Genomic DNA, 16,209 nt, shown 5'->3' with positions numbered 1-16,209 from the left:
TACATCCTCTATGGTATAATTACAGTATTTCATGAGCGGTAGCCCCACTGCTGGCTTTGTTCCAGTCTGCCTTCACAGCTGTATAGCTGTAAACTCATCTTCTGACTTTATTCACCTTGCACCTAACAATTGTTACACATAACACAGGAAAAACAAGTAGAAGCAGAACCAAGATCACTTCCTTTTTGGAAAAAAGCCCACAATGTTACAACAGCTTATCTATACTGCCAAATTACCTATACAGGTGTTATGCAAGGTGACCGTTTGGAGTATTCACTGAATTACAGCCACAGATGAGGTAGTTGATACATGAAGGTACTCTACAGAAATCAGCAAACCTCCTCAACAGTACCACTAATAACATAACCCTTACAAACTTGCACATCTGCATATCCATGGAAGCTTCCTACAGATTAAAAAAAAAAAAAAAAGCACAACAAAACAAAAACCACAAACATACAAACAGAACCTCCACACAACAAAACTGAGTTTCCCACATACCCTTCCACTAAATTTCTGTTGATACTGTCCCATATAAAATATTCTGGGGGATGAACTGATCAAGAGCGGCCCTGCCAAGGGCCTCGTGGATGGAAGGCTACACACAGCAATGTGCACTGGCAGCCCAGAAACCAAACGTGTCCTGGGGCTGCATCCAAAGCAGCGTGGCCAGCAGATTGAGGGAGAGGATCCTGCCCCTCTGCTCTGCTCTGGTGAGACCCCACCTGGAACACTGCATCCAGCTCTGGGGTATCCACCACAGGAAGGACATGGACCTGTTGGAGCAAGTCCAGAGGAGGCAACCAAGACGACCGGAGAGATGGAGCAGCTCTCCTACCATGAAAGGCTGAGAGAATTAGGACTGCTCAGCGTGGAAAACAGAAGGCTTAGGGTGACCTAATTGCAGCCTTCCAGTACCTGAAGGGAGACTACAAGAAAGACAGAGAGGGACTTTTTACAAGGGTATGTAGTGACAGGACAATAGGCAATGGCTTCAAACTGAAAAAGAGCAGGGTTAGATTAGATATTAAGAAATTCTTTACTGTGAGGGTGGTGAGGCACTGGAACAGGCTGCCCAGAGAAGCTGCGGATGCCCCATCCCTGCAAGCACTGAAGGCCAGGTTTGATGGGGCTCTCAGCGAACTAATCTAGATCATGGCATTCCTGCCCATGGCAGGGCGGTTGGAACTAGGTGGCCTTTATGTCCCCTTCCCAACCCAAGTCATTTTGTGATTCCCTGGTTTTTTCCTTTGTTATCCACTACACCGGATTAGATTTTGCTAAGAGGGTGTGGGTGTGTGTTTATGAATTTTTTTTTGTTGGGTTTGGGATTTTTTGAATTCTTATGAACATGTGAAAAGCACTCTGAAAAAATCTTCATATTAAGTCAAATTAAGAGCCATGTTGACACATTGTCCTGCTAATACTTCAAAGGAAACATTACTACAATAAATGGGTAGTTCTCACACCACAAAGTTACTGCTAAATTATAAACAGCAACCTCAACTTATTTGGAATGAAACAACCATTTATTAGAGCAAATATGACAATAGCAGAGGGTTTGGCTTTATTTTTTTTGGTGGTTTACGTTTTTCAAATTTCCACTTTAACTTCCAACAAAGGCATTCAAATACTGAGCTTAGTCCAGCCTGGCTTACTACCAAGTTGAACAATAGTAAATTAAATTAAACAAATTTAAACAGCCTTTTAGAGAAGGCCTGGCAAAGTCAACAAAATTAATCTAAATATTGATACAGAAAGGCAGTTCTTAGACAATGATTTTCAGGAAGGACTGTATTTCCTTACAAAATCTGCAGCACTGCATCGTAAGATATACAGGACTCAGAGAGCACAAGCCATCTTCCAGTCTCAGAGAACTGGAATTTTAAAGAGTTTGGTTTTACAAAAATTAAATCCTTTGTTGATTTAAGATTTTGGCAAGTAATGCAGTAATCTTGTGAATTAAAAGCTGATGACTGAAGTGTAAAAATATGGACAGGTATGCATACACAAGAGTAAGAATTTAATTAACTGTACCTTTGCAGTTTTATCCATAAAATTCTACTGATATAATTCTGTTTTGCAGCAGGTTACCTTATGCCAATAATGTACAGGCACAAGTTTAAAGAGCTAAAAGCAACTTGGAACACCACTGAGGGAAAAAAAAAAAGTAAAAGCTTTACCAGAAAGTAACCCAGGTACAGTTTAGTTTCCCCCGATGGTCACTGTTGGTTGCACGCTGCAGCCTGTGTGTGACAAAAAGCAGAGAGCTGTGCCAGCAGAGCCTGTGGCCCCACACCCTCCTCAGCAGGTTACTGCTTCTTCACAGGGGATGTTAAACCCACCACAGGCCTGAGAGCTCCCTGATCTGCATCAGCCAAAACAACTCAGGTTAGCAAAGGTCACTATTAAAAGTGCTTAAGCCAGGATGGCTGCTGAAGCAGGACAGACACACAGACCCTGTACCAGCCGCAGCACTTGCCAGCTGAGAGCCACACTTCGTCCACCAGCACAACAAACATGGACAAGTTTAGATGTGACACCACTCTAGTCCTTACACACAGTCAAGCTCCTTATTTAAGCAAGGGGTACTGCTTTTTTTCAGGGTTTTTTTGACTCAAACATTAGACACAAATTACTTTCTTTAGGTAGACTGCTTTGCTTCACAAATTCTACAGCAACTCCAGCAAATTCACTGGCTGCACAAACTTTAATTACATAATGCAATAAGCATATGATAAAGCAAAAATTGACTATAAGCACAGGGAACAAACTAATCTACCTATTGCAAATACGAGATTTCACATCATAGATGAAAGTCAGTTCTCACTGGACTAGCACATTAGCTACAAGCATTCTGTAGCGGTATTTCACATGTGAGTTATTTAACTTGAACACTACAATATCACTGGGCTTTTGTTTGGTTTTGGTTTCCTGTACTCCTGTCTGCTCCCCCTGACCTTTAATAACAGAACATAATAATGAAATAATTCATGTCGAAGGGTACTTCTGGAGGTCATCTGGTTCAACCCTTTTCCCCCAAAACAACATCAGCTTCAGAGTTACATATGTTGCTTAGGGCCTTCTCTTCACAGGCTAAGAACCTTAAACAGAAAAATTAAGGTAGACTTTAAAAAAGCACCAGAAACATAAAAACTCCAAACAAAAAAACAATCTCTCCTCCTATCCCACAATCTAACCTAGGATATGACTATCCCTAAAGAGATCAGAACTTCCATGAAACTTGTTCCCTTCAAGAGTACATTTCACAAGAAAACACAACCAGTAAGAAAACCAGAAATATTGTTAAGAATCGAGGAGAAAAGTTAAAGCTAGTTAATTTATCTACTGTGAGCTTCTTTCTGTAATAAGCACCTTGATTTGTTCTTGCAGAATGCAGCAGACTTAGCAAGTGGTGTCAAACCATTCAGAGCAGCGTAGGAAGTGCAGAAGCAACTGAGGACTGCAAACCCCTCCGGGTGACCTCAGCCACCTTCCTTATATTATCACACACGTGCACACATACAGCTGACCACCATCACATGAAAATACTTAGTCCTGTGATAAGAGAGGTTCGGCAATACCTCTCGAGAAAGATACAGAGAGAAGCAGGCAAGCATTTCACAGATCTTAAGGCTTCCCTCAAACAAGTGCCCCTGAGTAAAACTGTACAGCAAAGGCCAAGGTATGGGCTAAATGCTCTCTGTTGGACATTGCATGTCACAACTGCCAACCATGGACTAAAAGGAGTGGGGAGAATATTTATGGAATTATTTTCAGAAAAAGCCATACAAAACTACGAAGAGTCACCAGATGAACACTGCCTGAACTGGCGCAGAAATTGTGATGTTTTCCCACCGATCAGATACTTCTATTTTTACTTATATAACGCTGATTCCAAAATCAGGAAGCTGTCCTACAGAAAACTATTTTAATTTTTTCCCATCTTATTTTTCCATGACAGGTGTGGGCACGGCTATGCCTGCTACACTACTTTCCCAAGTCCGCTCTGCTGACATTAGTGGCTTCAGATCAGAGACCTCACATAAGAATGAATGCCTAAACTTGGTTTTCAAGAATCATGTCCACACACTCGTCTTGCAGTAAAACCAGTATCTAGACTTTTTCCCCCCTCTTTTCTTGCTTAAGTTCGCTTGCACAACATATGGCATCTCCTCTATTCCCTCCACAATGTGCTAAGGGTAAGCGCATCCTGGGGCATGCGGCCGTGCTTTCTACACTTAAAGCAATATAGGGCAACAAAGAGAAAATAAAGACTCCACAAACTCCGCAGCTTAGAAGAAATACCGCACCCAACAAGACAAAATAAGGAACAGCGACAGGGTCATCTGACCCCACAAAAATAATACCGGGTGTTGCGCAGGACATACCACCCTAACCCAAAAAACGCAGACAGCCGCCAGGGATATACAAGAGGAGCGAACCGGCGGGCTCATGCCGTCGGCAGGCAGAGAGTGGCGGGGGCGTTCGGGGGAGCGCACGCTGAGCCCCCGGGAATGCTGAGTCGCAGGGCTCGGGAGGGGGAAAAGGGAGAGGCGCCGAGGCCAAGCTATAGCGCAACGCCGGGGCCCATCCGTCCCCAGCCCTCCCCGCCGCCCCGGCTCGCTGCCCTCGCATCTCCCCTGCCCGGAGGTTCGCGGGGCTGCGGGGAGGGGGCGCGGAGCCAGTGCCGTGCCCGCCCCCGCCGCGGCGCCCCGCACAAAATGGCTGCGCGGGGCCGAGGCCCAGCACGAGGGCCGCATCGCCCATCGCCGCCCCTTCCCGCAGCTCCTCTGCCCGACAGGCGGGGCCGGCGCCCGCGGGAAGCGGCGGCCGGCGCCGCCCGGATGCGGGGCGGCGGGACACGCAAGCGGTTCCTGTAGGTGAAAGGTCGGGGGGCGCGGGGCCGCCCGGGGCCGGGCCGGGCCCCGGGGCGGGGCGGGCGCGCTCCGCTTCACGTTCCGCAGCGGTGGCGGCCGGGAGCCGCGCGGGCCCGCACCGTTACAGCGCGGCCGCCCCCGCTCCCCGTGCTCCCGCCGCCGGACCGCGCCCGCTGCGGGGAGCGTCTCTCGGCTGCCGCGGGTCTCCCTCTCACCTGGCGGGCTCGGTGGCCGGTCCGGTGGGTTTGTTTGGCGGCGGCAGCGGCTCCGGCTCCCGGGGGTCAGAGTTCGCGACCCCGCCTCCGCCGCCGCTCGGCCCCGCCCCGCCGCGGGCTCTGCGCCTGCGCCTGCGCTCGAGACTCGCGCCGGGCGCGCTGCGGAGGGGGCGGGGCGGCGGGCAGCGGCCGCTATACGGGCCGGGCGGCCCGCGCCTGGGCGGTGCGCGCCGCCGGGTTCCGCACCTGCGGGCAGGGGCGTAGCACCGCAGAATCGGCAGGGTTGAAAGAGACCTTTAAGATCATCTAGTCGAGCCGTCCACCCAGCACTGCTGCCACTGTAACACCGAAACCACATCACCCAGCGCCAGATCCAGACGCCCTTTAAAACGCCTCCAGGCATGGTGACTCCGGCGTCCCTGGGCAGCCTGTTCCAGTGCCCGACCACCCCAGCGGAGAAAAGATTTTGACTGATCTCGAAATCGCCCCTGTTACAGCTTAAAGCCATTTCTTCTAGTTCTTTTCACTGCAGATAAGACCAATCCCCCACCTCAGTACAGCCTCCTTTCAGGTGGTTGTTAGATAGCGTGAGGGCCCCCCTAAGCCTCCTCTTCTTGAGACTAAACAAGCCCAGCTCTCTCAGGCGTTCCTCATAAGGCATGTTTTTGAGATGCTTCGCGAGCCTTGTTGCCCTTCTCTGGATGTTCCAGCACCTGAATGTCCTTTTTAGAGTGACAGGTCCAAAACTGAACACAGTTCTTGAATGTTCTGCCCATCGAGTGGAGAGCACAAGTCTCCAAACCCCCACTGCAGTTCCCTGCTAGGAAACGGGAAGATGCCAGCATTGAACATCACAAGTGGACAGCACAGCCTTTTGGCTTGGTGGGCTCTCCCAGCTGGGGCAGATCCATAGGCAAGACTGGCAGATTGGGTTTGAAACATGCAACGTGATGGAGGCACACGCGGTGCCTTGTGCAATCACCGTTGCAGTTCAGCCAGCTGTGTCTGAAAGAGCTGCGCTCCGCCTGCATGGCAGCTGCAAGTTCCATCCTTAAATGTCAACAGTGCCCTGAACAGCCCTTGGGGAGGCAATGGCCTGGCTGGCTGCCGATGAGTGTCTGTTCCTGCTGGGGTAGTGCCACAGGAACAACTTGCTGCTGGTCTGGCTCTGTCGCAGCATCTGTTTGGACCAAAGTTGTGTTAGCTAATTACTTAGTTAATGCTAAGTATTTTAAATTACCTTGATTTTAAGTAAGAGTTTTATATTTTAAATACACCCTTTTTTCTCTTCCTCTTTCATCTGTTCAGTGAAGATGGTCTAGCTGCGGTCAGAGATCAGCAGCAACTTCAAGATCATTTAGGTCACTGGGGCTGTATGTGCAATTTCATGATCTGAAAATCATTTAGACTATTTAATGCAATTTCTACTGAATCAGATGACATAAGCATCAACATCTGAGCAGCAGTGATAGGAAAAAAACCCCAAAGAATACAAGTAAATTTATGTGTTAACACTAATAAAATTGCGCATGCTCGTCAATCCCCTCACTCTTTTCTTCCCACTCCCAGTCCCATAGCTGCACTTGCATCTATCAACCCTAGCTCAAAATCACTAGTTCAGTCAGTACTTGCAAGTGTCGTATTTTGCTTTTTGATCAAAGACATTCTTAAACACCAAATGCAAATGAACTCAGTGAAGAATTTTTAAGTCAGAAAAATTAACTTACTAAGCAATTCCTTTAAGAGTCCAATGTTGGAGCACTCTCAATTTATAGTACATGTCACTTCGCAAACTAGCTTGAGCTGCACATCCACTTTCTAAATGATGGAGTTTAGTGCAGTTTAATTTAACAAATGCCAAGTGATTTGCACCAAAGCTTATTTAAGCCAAGTATTCTGATATCCTCAATACAGCAGAAATGTCACTGTAACCAGTAAAACATGCTTTGGTTTTATCTTAGCAAGTGACCCAGTTCAAACTTGATCTGTACACGAAGGCATGCCTGTGTAGCTGTGTCAGCCAGGATTAGAAGAGACACATCTCTATCAAAAACATGCAGAGAAGCAAAACCCTTTCTGCTGTTACTGCAAGTTTTCAAAAAACTGCTTTCAAACATATGTCAGAGAAGTGTAAGGAGGCAGCATAACTAACCTGACAGAACAATCTCTCCCTTACATGCCCTGCTAAAATATTTAAAGAATCATTTAGGTTGGAAAAGACCTCTAAGATCATTGTGTCCAACTTTTAGCCCAGCAACTGCTAAGTCTACCACGAAATCATGTCCCAAAGTGCCACATCTGCGCATCTTTTAAATACCTCCAGCGATGGTGAGTCCTCCACTTCCCCGGGCAGCCTGTGCGGTGCTTGGCAACCCTTTGGATGAATTCTTCTTCCTAATATCTAATCTAAACCTCCCCTTTGGCAACTTGAAGCCAATTCCTCTTGTCCTGTTACTTGTTATTTGAGAGAAGAAGCTGACCACGTGGCTACAATCTCCTTTCAGGCGCTTAAAGAGAACAGTAAGGTCTGCCCTGAGCCTTCTTTTCTCCAGGCTAAACAACCCCAGCTCCTCCTCATCTGACTTGTGCTCTAGTCTCTTCACCAGCTCTGCTGCCCTTCTCTGGACACACTCCAGCACTTCAGTGTCTTTCTTGCAGTGAGGGGCCCCGAACTGGAGACAGAACCCAAGGCATGGCCTCACCAGTGCCGAGTACAGGGGGGCAATCACTGCCCTGGTCCTGCTGGCCACACTATAGCTGACACAGGCCAGGATGCCATTGGCCTTTTTGGCCACCTGGGCACACACACTGGCTCATGTTCAGCCACTGTTGACCAGCACCCCCAGGTCCTTTTCCAGACACTCTGCCTGCTCCAAGCCTGCTGGGGTCATTGTAACCCAAGTGCAGGACCCAAGGCCAACAGAAGCCATGATTTAGGCATACTTTAACTGATACAGCAGAACTATATTTTGCAAAAGGATTTACTAATGTAACACCCTTCATCTGACCTTCACATAGACTTAACCCCCTTAATTCTTTAGAATGATTTTTAAAGCAAGACTAATGTGCAGGTAATGGCAACAAATTCTGCTGTTTGAAAGTCACTAAATACACAAATTACATAATACATAAAACCTGAAAATATTAAAAAAAAGACACAGACTCAAATAATGTGCATTTATTTATACAAAAATGATGAATATCCACAGGAATATTTACAACTTTAAACTGTTTTCAGTTACAAAATAAAAATTCTATTCTTCCATTTAGACAGTATGATTTAGGACTGCTCCAAATAAAAGCCTATTTGGATGGTAAATAGGGGACAGCAGTTACAGCAAACAAATGCACTGAACGTGTCTTTCCAGACATCTTTTTACATTATGATGTAATATACGTACTTGAGTAATTGAGTTTCCATGCACAAAAATATTTAGTAAAATGTGTTCCATAGCTGCTGAGTTTAAGTCCTTTGGGCACAGTTTTAAGTTAAAGAGAATTCAAGATCCTAAAAGCTTTAATTTATCCATTAATAAAAACGTTAGAACTAATATTCAATGCTAATGTTTGCCTCATACTCTACTAACCAATCTTAAATTGATTCTGAACTATAGATTCTTGTAAGAAGAGGTAGCCAGGTATCTAAGAACTTCTGGTCTTGTTTTAGTGTTTAGTCAAATCAAGAAGTTTTTGATAGTAATGAATCAAAATGGGAGGTGAACTGGACAAACAGGGCAAGTTTGAAAAGCAACCATCTGAAAATGTTATGAAAATGCCTGTGTTTTGGGGTTCTTCATATGACACAAAGCACTAATGCAGAAGAGAGGAAAAGACATATTCAAACATGTTCACAAAGACAATTTATTTCACACAGAATGTTACTGCAATATGTATACTACTGTTTATAAGGCTCTGTTCCAATCTGTCACAGATTTTTTGATTGATCAACCACTTCTGGAAGAAGTCCTGTTATTTTCACAGAACACTTTAAACTATTTTCTCCCTCTGCACCAAACCATCTAGAGGTAGTTTGAAGCCACACAAGGCAGAACTTGGGCACCTTATTCAGTATGTGTTTTGACTTTTATTGCTCTGTTTTGCAGCAGGGAAAATATCAAAGCATAAACTGAAATTAAATTAGCTTGCTCCTAGCCAAATTTCTGATTAATTTGCTGCTTCATGACTTGCCATCTTCATTGGTGTGCAGTCCCTATGAAAATATGAAGAAGCTCTTCCCTTTGATACTAAAAACTGGAAGAGCCACATCACATCTATGTTACATTGGTATCAGTTCTGTTTTGGATACAGTCAAAATCATGTCAGAAATCACCCTGAAGAGACATAATAATTTACGTAGCTTCAGTCAGCAGTTGTTTTTGAAAATTAAGTAAAAGCCCTTTGTATATAACAAGAGAAAATTATTCATTTAGCACATTTGTATTACAATAGAAGAAAATAAGGCTTTGATCAGACTCCTACTGCATTTCCAACACTATCTGGTCAAATCCCTAGCGTTCCTGAGGGAAGTCAGATCTACAGATTTAAGTTCCTGATTCATAAGGTACTCTACTGAAATGCTGGAAGTTAAGGAAATTTCTTGTGTAGTTAATATTAAACATTCAACTTCCAAGCCCACTACTAACTTTAGAGAAGCTCGTGGAAATTAAGCTTCTTCAGAGCTCTGCTAGTATCTTAGATCTGACCTCGAGGTCTATTGAGGGAGTAAGAGCATTTTGGTTTGCATTTTCATTCTTGGCCTTTTTGTGATGAATACTAACTGTTCTATCATCTCTTTCTGCTGTGAGGCCACAGAACAGTTATTAGCGTGGAATTCAAACTATTAATTAGAAGTTAATTGCTCTTCATTTTGTTACCACAACTAGCTTGATTCACAGGACTATGACAAGTGTTTCATACGGTGAAATTAACTGACTACATATGCATCGCATTTGACATAAAAATGGCTTCCTTTCATGTGGGTTTCATAGTTCTAGTTCCATTTATGCTATTACAGTGTTAATTTTTTAAAAAATTTAAATAGAATAAATGCACCAGAATCATCAGTAAGTATTTCCTAGTGAGGTATACCGATGATTTTCTTAAAGAAAAAAAACCCCAAAACCCAAACACCTAAAGCTGAATTCTATTTTGAAGTGTCAAACAGAACAAATCATATTGTAAACAAAACGTATTTCAAAGAATGGTATGCATTTCCAATGCCTTCTGCACTAAAAAAGCTGTTGTCTTGGTATGGCAATTCCAGTTTAAACATAAAATTTAAATATACAATAGTTCAAAATTATCAGAGAGGAGCGTGCACATATTTGTTTACCATTCTTTGAACAATACTTTATACAGTGTTTTATATTGTGTACAGAACTCATTTGACACAAAGTTTTGCAACAAATAAGATATTTTGTCTTTGATTACCAAAAATGTATTTTTACTCTGCTTTAAATTATTACTGGAAACATAAAAGATAATACATCCTGCAATTGATGGAAGATAACCTATTTAGTCTCTTTGGCATCTGTAGTACTGTAACAACTCTAGTGCCTTATCCCTGTAATTGCAAAGTGTTTTTAAAAATATTTTTCTCCCTTTTTTATTAATAATTGAATTGTATTTTTTTTTTGTGATACAGAATTTGTTGTACTGTTTAAATGTCCTGGTATGCAAGATTTCAACGGCCATTCAAGGAAAGGAGCAGCAATATCATACAACTTCTCATAAAGGAGCTTACATAGTCAACAAAGATCCCAAATCTGTGAAATTCCTATACCAATCTTCTTGCTAAATTGCAAAGTGAACATCAGCAACTCAAGAACCTATACACAAATCACGAGGAACTGTACAATTGCAACAGATCCGTTTTGTGTTTTTTTATAAAGCACAAAGTTTATGAATCTGTTGACCATCAATCTGCCATTCTGAGGACACTTTGGACTTCAATGCACAAATAATTCTGCCCATTTAAGTAAACATTAGAATTTAATAAATAACACATTTTGTATCAACACAGAAATACATACAATTCTTTAGAAAAATATTACTTTACACTAAAAATGCAACAACTCCTAATCCTGACAAATATACAATTTTGTGTAGGTTGAGATGGCAGGATTCTGTTTCTGTGAACAGTTGCTGTAGTCCGTTTGATGACCATCCTTGGACATTTTCCTTTAAACTTGCAGACATGATGCTGACACTGCTATAATACAGTGCCTTCTTGAAAAGCTTCTATCCACCTGTTAGAAAATTAAACACTGTTAGGAAGCTGCTGATAAAAGAATAAATCTTATTGTTGTCACTAGCTACAGATTCACACAAGAAGAACCATCATACTTCCACTACCAATTGGTCTGTGAGTGCAAATACCAAAATCTATCCCATGAATCCAAACATACAAAGCTGGCTGGAGACATATTAAGTGTTGGTACAAGGCTATATGATAGAAACTTTTTTCTGTACCTCTCCCATACTGCAGTTACGTGCATGAAGAACAGGTGAAGCTGGGAAATCAAATGCTCAAAAAGTAGGCCATGCCAAGGTTATGCACACCCTTAAAAAACCCCAATACTCCTTTCTCTTATTTCACTGCAAACATGATCTGGGAGGAATAAGGACACTGCTACAACTGAGACAGCCCTTTGCATAACCCACGCCCTCTGCTTTTGCAGCAGGTAAAAGCCAGGACTGGTGGGGCTGAAGGAGGAGGTCACATGGCACATGGAAAGGCAGGGAAGGGTGAAGAGGGCACAGGGGCAAGTCCCAAACAGCTGGGTCCAAGGTATCTCAAACTGGAAATTCGCAGTTAATATTCAGATACCTTTACTCCCTATAGCTGTGGTTTCTTTTCCTACTTGATTAGAAGATTGAGAAACATCCTCAGCTTCTCAAGGACACAAAAATTAAAGTTCCTGAAGCAATCCAGTACTAAAGGACAAGTAATTCTGTTTTCTGAGTGAGGGCTGAACTGTGTGTATGTGAAGTTAAGAGACCCACATAATGAGCATTTTTTTTCTGAGTGAAAATCTTGGAAGAACTGAATGAGACAAAGACTGCAATTATCTTTATCATGGAAATTCAAACTGTCTTGGTATTCACAGGGCATCTAAACATTAGTCACAGATGTTGGCTCTTCCTTGCCCTGAGCATTTAATGTTGTAACCACATGCATGTTCTTTGAATTCAAGCTTTTGGTATGAACATATTAATCGTGTACTAGTGCTCACGCCTGTCTGCATGCACTACTCAAACATCGACCTTACATTTTAGTAATACTTCTAGTATTTTCCACTGCTGTGTATACATTAAAAACAACTACAGTGGAATACAAAAAAAATTTCATAAACAGCTTAAGCATTGAACATAGCACTGGAATTTAAAACCACGTTGAAAAGTAAGCATCTGTTAAAATTTATTATTGCACTTAGACAAATACATTAGATATTTCTTTGGTCCTATCAGGAAAAATTAGTGTCCACTGATGCAAACAGGCCAGCAGCATATTTCTGTTTTTCCTTTTAATGCTGTCAAAGCACCATTAATTCTGAAGGTTCAGCATGTATCTCCTAAGGATATTAAATACTTGAAGAATGCTTGAAATTCAAAGTACTTAATGATGTTCCTAACCTCAATAAAATACACTGTGTCCAATTTCAAGTTTTCATCTGATGAGAAAAGCCATTGTCTGAACCATAAAAACAAAGATATTGAATGTCTTGGGTTTTTTTTAGTTTGTTTTGTATAGTACAAATGAGGACACAGGGGAAACAACAGGACAGTATCTTAATTAACAAAGAAGCATTTATGCACATCTGCACAAAATAGTCCCAAAAATCAAATAAAGACTTCCACATTTTTTTCTGTTAGAGGAGTGTCATTAAGCAAAGTCAAAACTTCCAGTTGTCCTGGATATTTTGTTTTTTAGAGTGTTCCTATTTGCAGAAAACTAAACGTGCATCCATTTGAATGTTTAAGTACTAATAATGGACTTGTTAGTGCATCAAATCTATTTAATAATGTAAAATTCATTTGGGAAAACTGCAGTGAAATCAGTCAGATAAGATAGGCATATAGGGAAGATAGCTTACATGTATTCCTTTATGCTCATTTCTAGTTTACTTTATGAATCGCTTAAGGAATGTTTTCTACAGATAAAGCTTCTAGGTTATTTTATATGAAACAGACACAATACATAACTTGGTAAATATGGCTCCAAGTTCAGGCAGGACTTGAAACAGCTTTTTTGAATGGTCTTTGAATTCAAGCTTTTGGTCTGAGTGCATTAAGCATGCCTAGGTGCTCACAGGCATCTGCACACACACTTCAGACCTCAGCCCCCAAGTTTTAGTGTTTGCTTTATTTTTCACTGCCATATATTGATTAAAATAACTAATATTAACAGGTGAAAATAAAAAAAGGAACATATCTGTTAATTGTTAAAAACATTTTCTGGATTTCTCCAAAGGTAACATTCAATTTTCACTTGAGTAGACCAGGGTTAGAGGAATGGGCTAGGAAAAAGATTTTTTATTTTATCTTTGACTTTCTCATTCTCCTACATTCAGTCTTAAGCAGAGGAGAGTCTGCTTTCTTCATTTCAGAACCCTAATAAAACCAGAACCTTATGTTTAAGTAATTTAAAACTTTCATTTACTTATTATATAAGGATCTTTTATACATATGTTAATGTGTGAATATTAACATTCACCACTTCTGAATTTTCTAGAAATATGTAACAGAAATTAATTCAAATAGTTTCTTACTTTTGAGCTGAATGGGGATCATCTGCCTTGAATATGTAAAATAAAGTGTTTTTGTGCAGTAAATGGAACACTCTAGACTCTGAGTTTTCACCTTTTACTTCACTGACTGTGAATCCAAGTAAAGGCTGGCTCTCTAATGCTGCCACATCCTATGTAACAGGGAAAAAAAAGGAAAAAACGACAACATTAGAGCTTGTAAGACATACTAAGGCATGTATTTAGACTTCATACACCATACCACTGCAGCAGATAATACAACAAATTGTTAAAAATAGACACACACAAAATTCCACTTTTTATATTCTCCATGCATGAGTCAGGGGACAGGAAATAAAACCTCGTAGACTTCAACATCGCTGATGCTCTTCTCATTTCCCTGATAACATCTACCTTGGCTTGTACTGCATGGTCTCCTCATTCTGCCTGGCAAGGACTTCTTGTATCACCAGATTAGCTCCCACCTGGCAGCAGACCAGAGGCCCATCAAGCCCAGTGCTCTCTCCAGCAAGCTCCGAAGTCAAGTGGGATGCTATTAACTGCACTGAGTATGCTAAAAGGAGTGTGGTGGCCGGTGAACAAAAATTACAAGGGACAAAGAGTTCCCAGTAAGACAAGTCCCTAGTACCACAAGAACCACTTCACGTTAGGGTGACCAGAAAGGCTTCTCCCGGGATGCTTGTTCTGTTACATTAATCTATCCCAGTTTGGATTCCCCAGTTGGCTGTTGCCCTCTACCCCTCCTCACTCCCCTAGAGCTGCCCATTGGTCCCTGTTCCCTAGTCCTGCCTTTTCCCCGTCCCCGGATAAAACTGGGAGCTTTGGGATCATGTTTGTGTTTGCCTCTGCACCCTCTGACAGTGTAGCAGCAATAAATGCTCCTGCTGGAACACACACAAATGCCCTTCTTGGCTTTTTGCTACCGACTGTAACACTGAACCCACCCGTGCATCTGTGGGGGCACATGGGACCCCATGGAGCCGGGTGGGGATGGTATTAAAGAGGAGCTACAGAAGCAACCTCTGTCTTCAAACACTGAAGTCAAGATCCAAATACTTTGAATGGCTAAACTTACCTCACTTTCCTTGCTGGAAATTAACAGGATAGGGGAAAACAAGGTTGCTGAGTGTTCACAAATGATCAACTAGAAAAGACTCTTCCTTGTTTATCTCAGTTACTTCTTTTTTTTAAATACTCTTGTCTTTTTATTAATAAATACAATACACAACATTTTGGGAAAGGAAAAAAAAAGGATTTTATCCTGTACAAATTCCAAAACAGTGTTTTGTAACTAGGCAAGGTCCTGCAATGCTCATAAACAGAAGAAAAAAAAAAAAGTAGCTAAAACCCCCCCAAAATGTACATAAACACTGACACATCAGGTAAAGATTTTGGTACAGTGAAACAAAAGTGTTCCGTGACAGCAGCATTTCTTGATACTGGAAAAGAGTCAAGTAAGACTGAGCAATCTGTTTTACTGTCTCAGGTCTTCGTACCACTAACAGGTGATTGTTTTACTATTGATCTTTCTATCACTTGGAACTAATAGAAGTAGCTTTAAGTGGCTAAGGCAACACTGCACCTTCCCTTAAGAGTCTCTAAATAATGTCTCCTGCAATGGCTCACGAAGATGAAAACTAAGGACAGATATTCCTCAATTTAAGAAAATAGGAAAGAGTTAGTTTAGTGATTGAACTGCAAACTGAAGCTACTCTGTAAGGCTGATACCTCAGAGGAAGCCAAGGAAAAGAAAATTTAAGGTGACTGTCACAGACTGGTCTGTCTTTACCTCTGCTAACGTCTCTGCAACGGCCAGAAGAGACACACACAATGCTCTGAAATAATTTTCTAATTGATGTAAAAGTAATTGTTTTCTACATAATTATTGAAGCTACTTTTAGAGCTACTTGGGTTGGGCTTTTTTAGTACTGCCAATGCTGTAGTGGAAATAACATCACAGGTTTTGGACATAATTCAGAAGTTCTAAAATAAAGGTTGGCAGGAACAACCCAGGAAAAAGATCTGAGCACAAACCAGGAAATAACTAGAATGGGGGGTGTCGTGGGGTGAAGAAGGATAAATCCTTGCATGGCCAGGATGGGTTGGGCCTTACATTTTGAAAGAAAGTGAGGGATAGCAATACCTTAAAACAGATGCTTTGGATATCTTGCTCTTGAAAGCTAGTAGTAAACTATAACAAACAATACAAAAACCTGAAGCCCAAGATCTGTCAGTGCTACAATACTTACATATACGTTACAAAACGTTCCAAGATGCAATAAAACTACATCCTCAGCACATGCTGGGATGTGCAGACTATATATATATATGTCTGTGTGTATATAT

At 42.0% G+C, this 16,209-nt stretch overlaps 2 protein-coding genes across 14 annotated transcripts in view; both read right to left on the bottom strand.

Annotated features, from left to right (window-relative positions):
- NR2C1 (nuclear receptor subfamily 2 group C member 1) overlaps positions 1 to 5,199 on the bottom strand; it is a 54,234-nt gene extending 49,035 nt beyond the window's left edge. For 2 of the 13 annotated variants that reach the window (XM_032106121.1, XM_032106128.1), the window contains exon 1: positions 5,096 to 5,198. The gene's annotated coding sequence lies outside the window, so the exon portion shown is untranslated. Of the gene's footprint in view, positions 1 to 236; positions 690 to 2,183; positions 4,808 to 5,095 lie in introns of those variants that run through there. The other 11 variants (XM_032106117.1, XM_032106118.1, XM_032106126.1 and 8 more) reach the window with 11 other exon arrangements.
- Positions 5,200 to 8,258: 3,059 nt separating this feature from the next.
- The window catches only part of FGD6 (FYVE, RhoGEF and PH domain containing 6), a 73,378-nt gene continuing 65,427 nt past the window's right edge, over positions 8,259 to 16,209 (bottom strand). Inside the window, exons 20-21 of the mRNA XM_032106286.1 lie at positions 13,867 to 14,015; positions 8,259 to 11,343 (exon numbers count right to left, since the gene is read on the bottom strand). Of these exons, the coding sequence (XP_031962177.1) occupies positions 11,307 to 11,343; positions 13,867 to 14,015 (186 nt within the window). The 3' untranslated portion in view covers positions 8,259 to 11,306. The remainder of the gene's footprint in view (positions 11,344 to 13,866; positions 14,016 to 16,209) is intronic.

Source organism: Corvus moneduloides, chromosome 4 (assembly GCF_009650955.1).
Source record: "Corvus moneduloides isolate bCorMon1 chromosome 4, bCorMon1.pri, whole genome shotgun sequence".
NCBI lineage: Eukaryota > Metazoa > Chordata > Aves > Passeriformes > Corvidae > Corvus > Corvus moneduloides.
The sequence above is the reverse complement of the archived record's forward strand: the minus strand, read 5'-3'. Positions and strand labels throughout refer to the sequence as shown.